An 18,784-nucleotide genomic window follows, 5' to 3' on the forward strand; every position below is an offset into this window, starting at 1 on the left:
TTGTTTTTTTTTTTTTCTGGTTTTAGCTCTCTTCATTCTTGCAAACTAGTGGAGTTGGGTAGGATAGAGACTATTATTCCTTAGAATAGGGTATTTTACAGACACTGCAGTTTTTTTCCTGTTAAATAATAGGGACTCTATTATTGGCATTTGTCTTTCATACTTATACAGGGGTAGGTGTTGGGAGGCAGATTTTACTAGATTGTAAAGGGTCAGTTTTGTCCCAAAGCCAACAGAGTCTGTTGCTGTGTGAACACTGCAGCCTCTGAACAACTGTTCCTGCTGGCAGCAACTTGCAAGGGTGTTTTAGAAGAACATCAGCTAGTGGCTACAAGACAGATTTGCAAAAACTTTCTGCAAGGTGGTAGTTGTCTGATGGTGGGGCAGATAGATGACCATGAGCCAGCACTGTGCCCTCGTGGACAGGAAGGCCAATGGCATCCTGGGGTGTATTAGAGGGGGGCTGGTTAGTAGGTCCAGAGAGGTTCTCCTTCCCCTCTACTCTGCCCTGGAATATTGTGTCCAGTTCTGGGCCCCTCAGTTCCAGAAGGACAGGGAACTGCTGGAGAGAATCCAGTGCAGGGCAACAAAGATGATTAAGGGCGTGGAGCATCTCCCTTATGAGGAAAGGCTGAGGGAGCTGGGTCTCTTTAGCTTGGAGGAGACTGAGGGGTGATCTCATTAATGTTTGTAAATATGTAAAGGGCTAGTGTCACGAGGATGGAGCCAGGCTCTTCTCGGTGACAACCAATGATAGGACAAGGGGTAATGGGTTCAAACTGGAACACAAAAGGTTCCACTTAAATTTGAGAAGAACATTCTTCTCAGTAAGGGTGACAGACACTGGAACAGGCTGCCCAGGGAGGTTGTGCAGTCTTCTTTTCTGGAGACATTCAAAACCTGCCTGGACACATTCCTGTGTAACCTCATCTAGGTGTTCCTGCTCCGGCAGGGAGATTGGACTGAATGATCTTTTGAGGTCCCTTCCAATCCCAAACATTCTGTGATTCTGTGATATGACGCTTCAGAAGACTCTTCCCTCAGAAATTTTATTCTGTACTGCCAAAAGCAGTACTATGATGGGGCTGCTCCTGCTTTGCACTGAAATTCTTCCCATGAGGCTGGAGCCACGGTGGTGTAGGTCTCCTTTGGCCTCCAGTACTTCAAGAAACGGTGGTCATACTTGCAGAGCTTTTGGTATATGTGCTGGATGCAGAGAGGTCATGTAGTCCCTGGTGCCTCACACCCTTTGCAGAGTTCCTTTTGCCTGGGAGAGACACTGAGTAAGACCCAAGGGGATCTGGGTTTGACCTCTGAGGAGGGTAACACAACTTGCCCTTTCCAGAGGCTGTTGTCAAAAAGGTGGAGCATCACCCAGGTATATTTTCTATATTTTTCTATATTTTCAAATGGGAGCAGTTGCCATTTTTGAGGTCAGTCCCGTCTACACTGGGCATATTCCGAGTACACCTGTTGGATTCTTCTCTCACATGCAATTTGCCTGGACAGATAACTCAGTGGAGGGTCCTATGCGGATTTAGGCAGAACAGAGAAACTCTGTTGCTTTGTATCGCCAAAGCAAAAGCAGCATCATTTAGTAGCAAAAGGTAAGGGATTAAACAGCTATTTTGATCACCTTTAGGGCATATGAGCACAAATTAATCCTGTGCCCTATTTCAGACAGGTAGATGATTTAGTCGAGGTCTGTGGCTCAGCAGGAACTGTCCCAATAATTACAGAATTGCTCTTCAACAAGTGGTAGCTGCTGCTGAAGGGCTGGCTGTGTCCTCCCCTCTGCCTTGCTGCTCCTGCTCTGCTCCCAAGATGAGTCTTTGTGGAGTCCTGATAAACCAGGTCAGCGAACAGATTTGTTACAGTAAATGTTTATGGTTTAATTTTAACTGGAACAATTTCCTGTTGGAGTTCATTCCATGCAGGTATGTAAACAAGCCTGTCAGCACAAGAGCGGTCAGTACTGGAATGGGATTGTTTTCATCTGGAGCAGCAAGACCTTATTGAAGTTCAGCATGATTGCTGACCTCTGGGATGTATTTCCATGCTCCTGGGTTGGTGCTCTGACTGTCAAACCACTCTCGCAGGGGGGAAGCTGTGGTGGCTGCCAGTCACAGCACAGAGATGGAGGAGACAGCCATGCTGGATGTAGGGACTGAGGGCTGCATGTGGGAACTGATCCTTGTCTCACCATGGGGTTGGTCAGTGCAGTTATGAAAAATGAAACATTGTCCACAGATGTGCTGTGAATGATGTACTCTGTTGATGACATTTGTCGCAGGAGAGCTCCTGAGAGGGTTTGGGCTTTTCTTGTTGTTAGCCAGGAAGACGTAGGAAAGTTTGGAAAAGAGTGGTAGGAAGATCAGCAGAGGCTAATGGACACAGGAGACCAGGGAAGTGTGAATATGGAGGCAGCATGAGATGTCTGGGTGTCCCAACAGGGAGAGACCAGGACGGCTGTAAATAAAAGTGGCATTGTGCTCAGGCCTGTGAAAGAGAAAGGGAAACTTTAGGGAGAAAGTGGAAGATCTGAAGGGGAGGAGGGACTGTTTGACAGAGTAGAAATAGTTTAAGAGAAGAGGAACTGACAAATACAGAGAAGCACTTCTGTGGAAGATTTATTAATCAGAAACAGTAAGAGTCCTTTAAACAAGAATACAGATGGAGCAAGGGAACAATTGAACTGCTGAAAACGTAGCTGATCTTGGATGAACCTCGTGCTGTGCCAGTGTAGCTCCCCCTCCGAGAGCAGGAGGATTGTTGGCCTGTGATTGATTTATGAACTTTTTCCCAGCCCTGTGCACTCCAGCAGCTGCAGCTTTTGCTGTTCCTGGTCCTACTCCCCAGGCTGCATCACTCTCACTCTACCCCAAATCCTTGCTAAAGGGCCTCCCACCTCACCATTCCTTCCTCTACGTCCACTTGAGAATGGGGAAGTCACCTTTGGAGACACCCATGTCTGCTTGGCCAGGGGAAAGCCCTGCCTGGTGCCTGGCAGGTCCCCAGAGCTCCCAGCTCTTCTCTCCGTGCAGCTGCCCTGTCCCCGCTCACACTGGCCATGGGGCGGGCGATGCAGCTGAGCATCCCCGCAGTGGTGTCACGGGAGCACCTCCTGCATGGCCTGTCCGGTTTGGGTTAAACTCTGCTAGCCTAGAGCGGTTGGAATAGATTCCTCCTGTACTGAGTCTGAAACTCGAGAATTATTGAGCAGTTGTGTTAATGAGGATGTGAGAAATACTGTCTGATTTTCAAGTTTTGTACTTTACAGCATGAAGGAGAAATCTGGAGTTAATAATAGTTTTGGCTTTTTCTGTAGTGTGATTCTATCTGTTCTCTTGGAGTATGAAAATTAAGGAGGGAATAATCTTTAAAATTCATTGTGACCATAGTTTTACATACTGAGCATGCTTGTGTTCTGCAGTTTCTAACTACATTTAAACGCTGTTAGTTCTACCAGGAGAAGGGCTAGTTTTTGAAAGCCAGATTTGACAACATCAGTTTCTAATCAGTAACACCCACTTAGAGATTGTTACTCATTACTGGGCTTGGTTGGTTGAACAGCGCTGATTTAATCTCCTGTTAGATAAAGAAAGAAAATGTCTAATTGAAAACACTCCCGTGTAGAATCAAGGTTTGTCATACCAATTTACAGTCAAATGTGAAAGTAGAGCTATTACCGTCTCTCTTGGCTGCCTCACTGAACTGGGGTGTCAGCGTATCTTGGCAGTTTTGTGCTACAGAACAAGAAACTGATGCCTTATTATTGTTTCACCATTTGTTTTCATTTTGGTGTTGTAGCTTTGCTTTTGAAGGTCTACAGTAATCTCTGTGCTTCACTGGCATGGTTGTAAGTGGTCAGGTATGCATCCATGGTATGCATGTTTTCCCCCTCCCTGTTGCGTTAGGACATCGCACAAGCTTTTGGGGGCATGGTACAATTTTGTGCAGGAGGCTGTACTGCCTGCAGGTCCAGCGTAGCCCAGCTTATGCCCTTCCCTACTTCATTTTTTCACCTCTATATTAAATGAACTAGAGACCCATAAGCTAGTTCTCTTGTAAAAATAGTATTTACTCTCTGTCATAGACTCCAAGATAATACTGACTTTGAGGCAATAAATGATAAACTAAATACACTCCCAGTTTAAATCCAATCAGAAATTCAGTAAAAATTTCTAATAGTTTAAATGTCATATCATATTAGTTAGTAATATTCGTTTAGAAAGAAACTCTTATTGTCTTTTATTTGTTACAGAATTAGAGGTATGGATCTTCGGCATCTGCTGCTTACTTTGGTGCTGGTCTGTGCAAATGACTCACTTTCTGCAAGTGATGGTAAGTTTTATGATACCTTTCTGTGCCTTTCAGTTTATACATATATATATATGTATATAGCTTCATATAAAGAGTATTTTCTATTATATTTGTCAGGGTTGTGTAAGTTTCTTGATGGCAGTAACCTGGGTACATAATGTAAAAAGCACATAAATAATTCTTGTCAAGAAGATGCGTGAGATTGAGACGCACTGCAGACTGAAGGTGAATTTCATAGGCAGCATTAGGTGTGTAGTGTGTAAACAGCCTGAATCCAGTATTGGTATTAGATGTCTGGATTGTCTTTGCTTGAGCAGTGAAGCTATTAAATAACTGTATGGGGTTAAATTTTTATATAAACTGTTTTGTTTTTTCTTTAAGTCCACAGTTGTTCTCCTCTCCATCCCTATTTGCCTCAATTTTTCAAACTTCTAAATTAAATGCCAGGCTCGCAAGTAGTCACTCCAGCTGAGCTTTTCTGATGCTTTTTCTTCTTGCACACAGCAATGAATTAAAACCATTTCTGTATCACTTGGAGGTTTGCCCTGACTCTATCTTGTCCTCTGGGACTGGTCTTTTACCCATTTAGAACAAAAAATTCCCGTTGCCTCCAGTGGGAATTTTACATTGTGTCAGACTGATCTGCTTACGCTGGTTATGATCTTCTGTAAACAAATACAATTCAATCTGGTCTGGTCTGTTTTGTTTTGGCCTTTGGAGAGAGCACTAGCAGCTTTCCGTAATTACCAATTTTAGATGTGTGTCAGTGCTTCTCCCAGAGCTGCAGAGCAGTAGGGTGGTTCCTTAGAGCAGGTGCCCCTCCTGACCACCCAGCCAAAATCAGCATTAGCAAAGAAATTCATAAAGAGCAGTTTGCTGATTTGATTTATTAAAAAAAGGGTTTGGATAGGGAAAACACAAGTTTCTGTTTATTTACTTCTACGTGTGTGGCTCAGACATTTGTCCTCTGTGCTATCAGTCACCAGTTCGTCTGTAAGACTCTCCTCCCTTGCAACTATTTTCTTTAACATTTACCAAATTTGGTTTGAGTTCCTAGTGTATCTGACCTTGAAGACAATGAATGAATCAAGTTTTCACTTTTGATCCCTACTCCCATTTTCTACTTGCAGCAGTACTTTCATTCTGCTACTTACATGTCCCATGGATGGCGAGTGTCCTTATTTAACAAGTGTGTAAGGAAGTGTGGAGCAGTGACATGTTTATTTTCATATTAAAATTGGGCTGAAACAGCTTGAGGCCTTTATTTATTGTGTTTCAAATCCTTCTCTGTTATCTGATTTCATTAAAAGAAGATAAATTTTCTGATAGGCATTTGTAGAATAAAGCTATATACTAATTTTTTTCCCCCGTTGTGTACCAGCCTCTTTAGTTAGAACTATGAACTAAAACAAAATTTGAAAATTCTTCCTCAGTTCTGCTGAAATGTGGATAATCAATATTTCACAGTGAAATATGATACATGTACCAGCATCTATTCATTGCCTCTTACAGAATGGTCAGTAGAACAAAATTTAATGTGTCCTGACTTGATCCTTCCCCCCCAGTGTTTTTATTTTACAGTACATTCATTCAATAGACCAAAATAATCCCTGCCCAGCTGCAGTCTACTGGACCAATTTATTTCTCTCTCGAGGTTTGAGAGCACATGAGGGTTTTTTGATGCTTGGCAGATGAGGTGTGGTCCAGATGTCCTAAGTCTGGTAACAAACTGTGTTACCAGTGAAACTGAACCACAGCATCATCTCTTGTCTGGTGACCTTGTCTGTACTGGTGAAATAGTAACTTCCATTAGCTTACCTTAAGACTTAAAAAATCAACATTTTAATTGTGTTCCTGTGCTTAAATCCAAGACACAGGGTTAAATATGTTTGTCCTGATTTGCTGAAGTATTACAGAATTGTGTGTGTGAAAGTAACAGAGCTTTGTTGTCCTGAGGATACATTTCTAACCACTAAGCTGCTGCTGAGGCTGTAGCATGTTTATTTTGAGTAACGGAAATGCTGAGCTGAGAAAGTCAGACAAGGAAGAATAAGTCAAACAGGAACATTTGAGATAAAAGCATGAGAGAACATCCATTTGCAATCCTTGCATGATTTAAGACAGACTATCAGATCAAATCTGTTCATTAGCTGGTTTGTTCTTTTTTTTCCCCCCCATGTGAATGTGCCTGTACCTGCAAAAGTTCTTGTGGGCATCCAGACTTTCTCCCAAGTCATTATGAAGTGATGAATCCTGACAATCTGACAGAGCTCTGCCTAGCACAGTCTTGCTAAAGCCTTCTTATAAGCTTAATTAGATGTGCTCCATACCTGTACCATATCTGACATATTGCCTGAGGGACTGGATCTGTGGTGTCACAGTTCCCTAACAAAATCCACTTCAATAATTGCATTTTTTATGGCAGCACATTAAGAAATTACACATACATGCTAATCTTGCACCAAAGCACATTGCTGAGGCAGTGTAATATTGACTTGTACACGGAAGAGCTGCACACTTTTATATCTTGAAAGTAAATAAAGCTTTTGTTCAGCCTTTCAAGTGCCTGTGCTTTGAGGTGGCTCCGTGCAGTGGGTCCAGACCCACCCTTGGCACACAGTGAAATCTTCTGGCAGGAGAGGGTGTGGGGCCAGCAGCGACTCAGGGAACTGCACAGCACTTGAGACCAGATATTGGACATACAGTCACCCATTTGCTGTCTCCAGGCTGATGTCAAGTTCTGCTGTAAGGTTAGCTAGTTTTTGTGCTCTTCTTCTTGAAAGAGCTTGGCTTGCCAGCTCCTTGAATGAGGCTGTGGCTAGTGTGAAGTGACAGAGGTACCCACCATCTCTGAGATGGGGACACTGAATGTGACTAAGTGTGTCTGGTGCCCAAGGTATTCACATGTAATTCAGAGCTGAGCAGGTCTGGGACTTGCAGCCTCCTGCCAGCTGGACACTGACCCGCATACTGTCCATGCTCTCGAGGTACCACATGATGGTACAGGCAGAACATAGGCAATGGTAGAAAGAAAGTGTAGACACCACAGTAATGGGAAGATAATTTCTAACAGGTGTGTAATTACCATACATAATTGGGGTTTGTACCTTAGGGATTGGAAGACATAGGGCCCATTTTCACAGCTAATGAAGACATTTTTGTCCAGTCAACAGAACTTAGGCTCTTAGGAGTTTTGGTTGCTTTGAAGATAGTGAGCTGTGTGATTTTGAAAATTTAGTTTAATTTAGTTATTTAGATACATGAACAAGAAAGAGTACTACTTCCTGAGTAGATCACCTACTTCAGTGCAATAAAAATCATGGTTCAAGAAAAAATAAGAGCTTATATTCATGTACGTATTCACAACTTGAGTTTGAGGTATTTACAATAATGTAACTGTGGTGTTTCAAATACACATCTAGCATACACCTACGTACTTTGTTTTACTATACCTGATTATGTCAGAAGTGGTTGAGGTGAGTTGCTCCAGACACAGGTTGCAAAATGTTCAGGAAGCAAAATAGCTTCTGTCTGCTTGTTCCTTCTCTACAACAAGGTCATATAAGGACATAGAGTAATAAACTGGGAATTAGTCTCAGTTAATAAAACAATACATAAGCTCAAGCAGTTCCAAAGCTAATTTCTTCTCAGTGAAAAGAAGTGGGAAATGTCTTTTATCATTTTTGATACTAGATCAAAGTCTGTTCCTGACTATTACAGCTATGCTAATTCATCCTCTAAAGCAGGTTTAGAGAGGCATCCATATTTAATGATAGCACTTTAAAAATATTTTTGAGTGAACTGGTTTTGTACAGTGATAATTTTTAAAGCTACAATCCTGAACTTATTGTTCTTTTCATTTAATCTGATTTTAGAAATGTATTTTTTTATGACAACTTTTTAAAATTATTGTATGAAGCTGTTATGCTCAAATGCTCAATTTTCCTCACTTTTATGTAAGAAGTAGGATTAATTATTTTCACTTTTGAGACATATAAAATGTATTTTGAACATCCATCAAGATGTCATTTTGTTATGTTGGTGTCTACTTACTTAGTGTACCTGGCTGCTTTGTGTGCTTTATGTATACAAATTAAACCTTGTAAGTATAGGTGTCCACTGAGTAGCAAAATTATAGAGCTGGAGATTGACTCTGTAGTCCATGCATAGGGCTTTTTTGTCATTATAGACACCCCTGAGCACCCAAGACATCTGCGTGGGACTTGCAGAAGTGATACAGGACCTGCAGGACATCTGCATCATTCTGGAATGGCCAGAAGCTTAAAGAGCTCTATAAAAAGCTTAAGGACAGGCAATCTGTTTTCAGGCAATGGAATGAACTCCACCAGCTGTTCTTTGTTCTAGGGACTGTATTCACTAGCTCTCCATTGACTATTAGGAGTTTGGACACGTAAGGATGAGATTCATCCATGCATGAGTCATATGGATATCATCTAGGTAGCCAAAAAATCTGCATGAGTCTTGTGGATAGGGCATATGGCCTGTGAGAGATCTCTGCCTTTTGAAGCTGATTCTGGAAGGCAGGCAGTATACTCTAGGCAGTCTGAGGTAGCTACAGATGTTTAGGGAACTGGATTTTGCCCTACCTTACATAAAGAGAGCAAAATATAGGTGTCTTCATTTTGAACTGAGCCTCACCCTTATAGCTGCCCTGCTTGGGCATGCATAATTCTGCATGCTTTCTTCTGTTAGTGTCATACCTGCCCAGCCACATCCTCCTGGTCTTCTCTTGCCAGCCATGGTGAGGGGTCTTACTACCGGATTGACAGGATAACAGATAGGTGTTGTCTAAAGGCATGGATTTTACTTTTGTGACACACAGAGAAATTCTTAGTCTGAGCAGGAAGGTGCCTTTGAATTGCAACATATTCTCTGCTGAGAAATGGAAATTTGTGCCTTCATTTATGGAGTCAGGAGGTATCAGGGACTTCATTGCTTGGCTTGAAATATTCAGAAAAAAAAGGTCGATAGCTGTGTGGAGTCTTGGCTGAAAACATGTTTCATGACTTAGACATACTCAAATGTTATTGATTGCAGTTAGTGTGATGACAAGCCATTTCTCCTATGTGGAGGGTATTCTTTTGTTTTTAATTACTTTTTTTCATGCCCAGAAAGACTAGATATATTTGCATATATAACAATCCTAATCTTGATAGAAAGTCACAGAAGATAATGAGAAAGGGCAAAATCTTTTCTTGGCCTGTGCTCCAAACTCTCTTGCCTCCTCTTGGTAAATCATAGAATAGTTTGGTGTTGGAAGGGACTTTCAAAAGTCATTTGGTCCAACTCCCCTGCAAATAGTAGTGCCATAATATAGTTGACAATAATGTGCTGATTATGGTAATTTTATTCTTCTGACTGGTGTGTCTTTGCTAAGGTTTTCTCTGTGTTACCTACTTTCTCAATTATATGCAGCTGTTTTAGTACAGAGCACAAGACAAAGCGGAGTCATCAGTAAAACCTGAAAAATGCAGAACTGCAATCAGTGTAGTGTGTCCTGGTTTGTGTGGACAGGGACAGAACTGTTTGGAACAAAGACATAAAGCTTTTACCTGTAGACAAAGCTTTTAGAATAGTTGCCTTGTTTCCAGAGATTTAAGTAACTCTGAGAAAGAAGCATGTTCCATTATGTAGTAGAAATTCCTATAGAGCCATTCCAAGAGCCAGGATCAGAGAGCTTGGCAGAGGGAAGCGTAAGTTTATACCCCTTTGGTCTAGCTGAGCCATTTTGGCTGGAGGGAAGATTCATTTTGGCAGAGGGCAAGGTAGTATTTCCATCATCACTTTCCATTGCGATTACGCAGAGCTTAGGCTAGCAGAAAAATCCAAGGGAAGATTTTGAGTCTGTGCTCTTTGGAGTTACTTTTACTGCTCTTGCTTCCTAGACAGGGGTATATATTTTAGATAAGTCGCTTGTCTGAGACAGTGTGACAGTATCTATGCTTTAACATGGAGAAAAAAATATTTCACCTTGTACTTCTGTGTTGGGAGCATACATCATATTTTAACAAGAAGGGATTTGGGATTTTTAAGAGCAGAAATTAATTGCTGGAAATGGAGACAGGCCTATCTTTTTTTAAGAAAACACAGAAAATACAAATACTGTGGTGAAATTTTCAGGTATGATAGCCTTAAATTGTGCCTCTAGAAATCCATATTTATGTAACTGAGTAGATCCCATGGTTCAAATGCTAGCATGAGTTGCCAGAGCCTTGCCTCCTTTGTCCTTTTTTTCCAAAACACATCTGTGACTACAGCATGTACTGAAGACTTTCAGGATTTTGGATATCTGCACACACAAGCCTGCCAAAAACACTTCATGAACAATCAGCTTCAGTCAGACACCCTGCAAAATAACGTTCATGCCACAGTTATCCCATCCAGTTATCTTTGTTATCTTTAACATTCTTGCTATCCTGTATATTTCCTTCATTGCTCTTCAGTTGCCATCGTATTTTGTTCTCTTTTGAACACAAACTCCTCAGTTTGCTGTCCTCTTACTACCGGATTTTGAGGTCATTTGCAAAAATTAGCCACATATCTGTAGTTAGTGCCAGGTGTAGTGAGAATGAGAGGTCAGTCAGCTTCAGGGTTCATAATACCGATATACACCTTTGCTCTCCCAGGCAGACCTACGGACTGCAGCCACACACACACACACACACACACACACACACACAGACACACACACTTGTCCTCCTGGGAACCAGAATTGTTCCTCAATCAGGGGTGAGCTGCACCTAAACTGCTGGCTGACGGTGGCCACTTGAGGCTTGCTTTTGCAGGAGAACCTGTCAGGCTAGTTTGAAATACAAACTTTTGCCCACACGTGCAATTGAGTCTGTGTATGAAATGAAGAAGATCAGATGATGGACGGGATGAAAAAATGTGTGCTGCAGTTTGTTACTACTATCTAAGGAGCTAACACGAGAGAAAATTCCTGGTTACCATTTTTGCTTTAACTCCAGTTTTGGTACCTTAAATGTAGTTGTATATTTCACGTGAATTATTTAAACAGTTTGTACTGCACTAGCCAAATGAACTCACTTAATGAACTGACTGTGCATCAGGGGAAGGAAAAGTAGCTCAAGCAAATAAACACTAATCCATATTATAAAAGCAAATCGCATGAGTTATAATGAATCATTCCATGCAATGGAGCACATGCAGAGCAAATTGTTTTCAGTACCACCTATCTGTACAGAAAAAAAAAAACATTGTTACTGCACATTCATAGCATACAATGAAATGAAAGGGTGACATTTTTTCATTAATTTAAATAATGAAACACCTACCATTGTGCAGTAGTTTGCACTGTCTGATTTAAAATACAAGGGATTTTTAAAACCAAGAGGCTCTCTGCAGCATCTGCCTTTTCTTTTGTGCTAGTGCTCTTCAAAAGTGACAGTTAGGATCAGATTGAAAACAGAATAAAAATACAACTGGGAATTGGAGAGCCGTCATTGAACAGGCCTGGTTCCTACCAGTGTAAATGCAGGAACATTTTGCAATGCTCCGGCATGCATAGGTGTTCTTTTCAGCTGTTCATAGGGATCAGAAGTAAAAAAAAAAAAAAAATAAACATTTTAGAGTAAAAGCTCACAAGGTGCCATCCTTGAATCACACAGAGTGACTCCAAAACCCTTGTGCTGGTCACCACCCTCAGCAGAACCAGCTGATTCTTGGAGCTGCAGCAGCACATGCAGCATAGTTGGGTACTTTGGGACCTGGAGTCACCATCTGGAGGATGCTTTGGTCCAGCAGAACTTGTGGTCCAGTGGGCTCTGTCTACCAGTTACTTGTTTCCAACCTTGGCTGCCCTCCCAGTCTTCCCTCTTGCACCCTGTAGCAGAGTGCTGGTACCCAGGTGATAATCCACTTCCCAGGAGGATGCAAGTGGGAATGGGAATGAGAGAGTGCTGGGGAGCTCAGCCATTGTGTGGCTCTCCACGGCAAGGCTCTGGCAAGATTCCCCTTGAGGAATGAAAATACCTGGCCTGGGCTGTTGACCTTCACTCTCACTGAAAAGGTGCTTGGAATGAACTCTAGCTTCTAAATCTCGAAGTAGTCCTGGTGTTTAACAAGACAGAGGTTTCTCTGTTTTGCTTTATTTTCCTGCCCACAATACAAGGATGCTGTAAAACTAGATAGTAACAGCAATGGTTAGTTTTCTGCAGAACTGCTAGAAAATTGTCACCCTGCTGGGGATTTTGAATTATTCTTGCATAACTCAGTGAAGATTTGGTTTTATTTCCTGAAGTACAGGAATTTTTAATAGGTAATTAAAAATCTTTTAGAAAGGGGTGTAGAATTGCCATAATGTAGGCTAATAGAGTTAGTATATCATCTAGTGATCTTTTCATCTATTTCATTCTCCTTATGCTGGCCAAGGAGACTTTCCTGGGAGTTTCAAAGAATGCAACTGTTAAATATTAAGTGTAGTTGGGAATTTATTGCTTATGTCAGGCCTAGAACCAACAAAGTGGGATGTAGCAAACATGACAACAATTTTGAAAAAGGACTCATGGAAATTGCACATCAGAAACTTGTCTTCTAGGCAAGGCAAGTTGGAAGAAACTTGAAAAATGCATAGATTAGTAAATCTGTTGATAAATATTATATATTTAGGAGTCTATATAAGTCATGTTTCTTTCAAAAGGCACTTAGTGTCTGTCACCCTTAGCTGCTGACTCAAAAAAATATTTCAACAAGCACACAGAAATGGTCATTTGGTCCCTAGAATGTGGATTTTCAGAGAGCCTTTGATATAACATAGCCAAGGTTCCATAAAACGTGTCACGGGATAAAATGGAAGGATTTCTGTGGATTAAAAGGTAATCAAAAGGAAATACAAAGGAATAAACAATCAGCCCCCGCAGCAGAAACTTCTGAGGATATTTCCCTTCTGCAGTCCATGCGAGCAGGAATTAAACAGTCAGGTACTTTTCTGCTTGGAAAGCTGTGCGGTGGGACAGGAGGGAAAACAGCACAGTCCTGGCAGTGCCAAGGGAGGGGAAGGGACAGACGAGTGGGAGGAGCCCTGGGCCACTGTGGCCACTGAAGCCATTGGTGCTCTGGGCCACTGGGGCCACTGGAGCCCTATGTGTGCGGGCACCCAGCACGGCGCTGCCGAGGTGGTGGAGCATGGCCTGGCTGGGAAAATTCAGCAGACCCACAAGTTTCTCTTTTGTGGGCTATCCCTAGCTGTTATCCAGAACATATTCAGGGAAATGCACTGAAGGGAAATATGTTTATTCTGTATTTGGTCTGGGATTCTGTTTGTTTATTATTCCCTCAGCGATGTGTAGTCTTGGCTTTGGGCCTGACAAAGAAAATTTAGAAGCAAATTTGAAAACTCACTTGGATCAAGAGTTTACTCTTGAATCGCTATGTGCTAGAACCCTGTGGTTTTTACTTTGTAAAGACAAAATAACCACAACAGTTAGATGCCTGGCTGGCAAACACCATGTGTGTCACGTTTCTTTTAAAAGAAGCTTAGTTTTTGCCACAAATGCCTACTGTAAAACAGGAAAAACTGTGTTAACAATTAGTAAATATTAAATCTTAAACAACAACATGTACAAAGTAAAATAATGTCATTGTACTCTTTGAATTTTTGCTCTGTCTCTTCACCACTAAAGCACAAAACAAAGAATAATGTAATAATTTGGCTTTGGATAGGAAATGGCAAGTGTTAGTTATTACCTACATTCACTTCCCTGTGAATGTTAACATAGTCTATTCATTATTTGCTGTTAATAGTTAATACTCAATAAAATTACTTCAATGAAAATGCTGATGTCAACTACAGTTACTGTTGTACGGGATTTAATTCCAAACATCCATTTTAATCCAGTTGTAAATATGCTGGGTTGATCTTTGCTTGCAGTGAAGTGTTTTTCTAGAAGTTAAAAGTAATTATCAAAGGAATGGAAATTACTAGTCATTCATGGTTTTGCAAGGAAAACAGATGTATTTTGAAGTGCTTAGTGTCTAGTTTGAAGTTCTTACTGTCTTTTTTTAGAGGTCTTTCACAGCAGAAATGGTTGAAGGTGGAGGGTAATGCAGAAGTGTTTTCTGTCATAGGCTATGTGTTGATATTTGGCAGTCATCCAAGTTTGGAAGTATAAGTCACTGGTCTGATTATTCTACACAGCTTAATTAACTTATTTCATAGGACAAAGAATTTTTGAGTGGTTTATTAAAAAGGAAGTCTAAAACATTGGTGAGCAATGTGGGGAAATGCTGGTGTGTGTATATAAAAAGCATTTATTTTTTAGTGAACTGTTTCATCCTGCAGTGGATTTGTAGGGAACATCTGGTCTTGAGGACTAGTTAGCTTTGAATGTAACTCCCTCAGCTGAGGAAACTTCCCTGTTGCCCAAGGATGCCTCCACTTGGTTCCAGAGCTCAGATCTTCGTGCTGTGAAAATCTATCTAGCCATCTCACGGGAAAAGCACTTGCATCTAGGGCAACTACACATGTAATGAAATGGATGTGAGATCAATAACTTATTATCTTTCCTTTCTGACTCAGTAGCATCTGCACAATAGGAAGCTGTAGAAGTTAATCAGAAAAACCCAAGGTATCCCTTGTTACTCTTGGCACATGCCTTTCAACACACAGAGGGCCTTTCAGAACTAAATCAAAGTCCTGGCTGGCTTGTGCCATGCTTTGCAGAGGTGGAAGGGAAGACTGCGCTCCTGAAAGGAAGCACTGAGAGCTCTTCAGAGTATCCAATTGTCACAGCTGAGACTTTCTAACCTCGCATTCCTGGCCAAGCCAGTTAAGTAGAGTTCCATCCTTGTCTACAAAAATACTTGCAATAATATTGCAGAGCTCTCAGCTGAGTCTTCACGTTAAGAGAGATAGCAAAGGCAAAACCAGTGGAATTTGATGGGGCTGCCAAAAATATTCTAACTGCTATTGTCTGCTTTCCTCAGACCATGAACACCATTCATTGTTTGAAGTAGGTTTTTCTCTTGGTTGCCTTTTCTTCCCTTCACAAGTCAATAAACATTTGTTTTTTACCAGGAGGAACATGCGTTACAGAATCTGGCACATTTTTATGTATTGCAATCTTGTGAATGTTTTGTTGAGATAAGTGAGTGACAGCTTCCAGTTGGTGTTCTGCAGGAGGTGAGGGCCTCTTTCCAGAAGTGCTGACCATCTCAAAAATAACTATGTTCTCCTTGCAGAGCTCCCAGTCTGACATGTTATCTTATCACCCCAGTACGGCAGGCTTGATATTCTGCTACACCAGTTTATCTAGCTAATAGACTTGAGTAGCAGTTCTAGTTACAGGAAAAACTGCACAGATTGCATCTATCAGGGACAGGGTTTGGTCTGTGTTGTCCAACTCATAACAGAAGGCTTGGTTGTAAATTACTGTTAAATGTTCTTTTTCAGTGATAAGATCTTGTTGCCGCTGGAATTCAACATGGTTTTTTGTCCCATTTTTTAAGTCAAAAGTGCATTTTTTCCTAAGAGAATGAGGCTCTGTTTTCCTCTTGCTTGGAGAAGCGTCAACTTTTAAAATCTTCCTGTTTAATTTCATTATATCCCCTTGAAATCTCTTCAGAAATGTGTTATGACCATGACAGTGCTTTGCACTTCCATGGATTTTACATCTCAGCAGCCTGAAAAGATGTGTGAAATACAATTAAATCTCCAGTAATCCCAAGATACCTGTATATATGCACTGTCTAGAAACAGCATTATTTTTTCCCAGAGTCTCTAAAAGAAACAGAATATTAGACTCAGCATGTGGCTTTTAACCCCCTTTAAGAAGAGAAGTGGGGACCAATTTTTTTTTTTTTTTTTTTTTTAAAAAAAAAGGGCTTATATTGATAGGATTCCTGGATTTAAAAATAAATGGTCTCTGTTCTTCTACTTGCCTATGGTAATCCCATCATGCATTCAACTGCAGTTTATGAAAAGCTGCCATAATCTTCTAATAAATTACTTTTAGAAAGCCCTGAAGCCGTCATATCTCTCCTTCACCTAGAGGTAAGCTGCCCTGACTTCTGTTCTGTTGGGCAAGTTCCACAGCATTTCCTGATTGTTAGCGTAATATACCACAGCTTTTAAATGCAGTGTGTTAGAAAGGCTTGTGAATTTTAGAAAAATGCATAAGAAGAAATCCTCTTTGCTTTAAATCAGGGCAAGGCTTAGGTCATAGATAACGAATAAAAATGGTTCTCGATTCTGTATTTGTGATGGCTACAGGATGGTCACATCCCTAGGAGGAGCAAAGCTGGTGTACTGAAATCCTTGCAGCCCAAGGTATGGGACATGTCAGGAAGGCTCCAGCTGTGCTGGTATCTCAAGCATTTACTTCATTGCTAAGATGTGAGTGAGATTTGGTTTACTATTTAAGCCTCCTTTGTTTCGGTTTTTATTAGTAGGTGGCTCCCACACAATTGGTGTGAAATTACCATTTTCACTTTTTTATTGTTTCCCGGAGGAAGTGTGCCCTGATTACCTGAGTTGTCACTACCAGCAGTATCCATCATGTATCTCAGCAGAAAGGCAAATGGGTGGCAATAACCTGAGCCCTTCAGATGAGGCTCAGGCGTGTTGACAGGGATGGGTGAGCTCCCAAAGCCACTTATTTGTCCTAAAGTAGGCAAAATGCCTGTGACTCCAGGAGGAGTAAAAGTTCTGTCATAACAACATTGGTCTGAAACAAGCTTTCCGCGTATGGCTGTGCCAGAGAGATTCCTCTCTGTCCTTGGCAAATTGATAAATATTTGTGTCCTGGCTCTCCAGCTGTAAAGTGAGGAGGCACTTTGAGGATAAACTCCTTCATTGGTTTGAGTTGCTCAGATATTATGGTGATGAAATTGCTGAGGTTGTGAAATGTCCTCTGTCAACAGCATTGCATTTATTGTGCACAGCAAAATGATGGGAAAACACATTTCTTCCTCCAGCACTCACAAAGCTGGCATTCTGCCCTCTCTGCTGAGGTGACTGTGTATTTGTCAGGAGGTAGGGGACAGCACCAGCAAGCAGACAAAATGCTGAAGTTTCCTCCAGCACATATTTGTTTTCTGCATAAATCTGTATACTTGCAGAAACTGCGTTTTTCTTCCAACAGACAAGGACTTGTGCTAAGGTGAGCCCATAACTAACTGTTGCCATGGGAGAATCCGAAATGGCCACCCACACTTTTATGTCTGAATGGAGCTTGTGTTCAGACACACTCTTCAATCTGTGTGTCAACATACGCACATAGTGTGTGTGTGTATGTTTCTTCCCTGGTGTAGCATGGTCAAGGTCAGATAAGAAAGGTGGCTTTTGGTGTTAAAGATTTTGCTGGTGTCAGCAGGACCTGGAACACTTTGTTTGTGTGGCTGCTCGAGTAGCTGAGATACACAGAGTGCCCCTTGGCGCTGCTTCAATTCATTTATGTGCTCAGAGCATGTGAGAAATTCTCACTTTTCTTTCTTTAGTTGTTGCTCATGTGACCCTGCAGCCCTTCTCCCAACAGAATAATGTGATCCGAACATAAAAATGGAGGTGTTGGAGCTTTTCAAAGAAGAAAGTATTTTGTTTTGTAAGCCTATTTTCCCCCTTTCTACTATTCAGAAAAGGCCTTACTGTCTTGTGCGAAGCTTTCTAAAATACTTCTGTCACGAGACATATCTGTGATTTAGAAAATCTCAGTTTAGGTGACTAAAGTTGGGAGAGGCTGTAATGTGATGCAGACGCCCATGGTGGCAGGTGGTGACCGAGACGTCTCTACTGGGACAGGAGAAGGGGGTCCTGTCAGTTCATGGTTTCTGCTGACCAGCAGGTGCTTGTTGAAGGTGCTTTTAGAAGCAGGTGCTTCTATCAGTTCTGGATACACTCTTTGACAGGTTAGACTCGACTTCTTTTTAAGCTGGTTAGTTTCTCTAAGTCTTTAGATGCTGTTGAAGCCAAGCTGCTTGCTAGCAAGCCACTTCAGAAAATTACTAGAGTCAAGGAATGTAATTGTTTTGCTATTTTGTGTCAGCAGAGCAAGGACTTTAAGGGCACCATTGTCCTTTCAGAGAGGATCTGTGCAAAGCACATTAAGACATATTGATGAAATGTTGTGGAAAAGGCTGCATTGTCACTGGCTGAGCTGCTTATTTGGTTTGGATTGTGAATTTGGCACCATTGAGTGAGACGAAAGAAACACCAGCTCTGGAGTACAGTGCTTGGCTTCCTCCCTGCCTTCAAAACAGTCTCACCTGCCAATTCCTTCTGTGTACCCAAATACTGACTGGATTCATATAAATGTCAGTTATAACACCGTTTAGGACAGCAAGCAAACACTTGCTCCATACTGGCACTTCTGTGGTGTGCGTGAGCACCTTTAGCACCAGCAGGTCCTTTCCAAAATAAAAGACAGGCCACAGGTGTCACACAAACATTGACCTTAGTGATCCCTAAACTGTGTGGATTTCTGTC

General features: G+C 41.5%; 1 protein-coding gene across 10 annotated transcripts in view; it reads left to right on the forward strand.

Moving 5' to 3' along the window:
- The window catches only part of GHR (growth hormone receptor), a 157,140-nt gene that overhangs the window by 84,726 nt on the left and 53,630 nt on the right, over positions 1-18,784 (forward strand). For all 10 annotated transcript variants that reach the window (XM_065045124.1, XM_065045121.1, XM_065045118.1 and 7 more), the window contains 1 exon segment: positions 4,265-4,344. In XM_065045124.1, the coding sequence (XP_064901196.1) occupies positions 4,275-4,344 (70 nt within the window). In that variant the 5' untranslated portion in view covers positions 4,265-4,274.

Source organism: Columba livia, chromosome Z, assembly GCF_036013475.1.
Source record: "Columba livia isolate bColLiv1 breed racing homer chromosome Z, bColLiv1.pat.W.v2, whole genome shotgun sequence".
Classification (NCBI taxonomy): Eukaryota; Metazoa; Chordata; class Aves; order Columbiformes; family Columbidae; genus Columba; species Columba livia.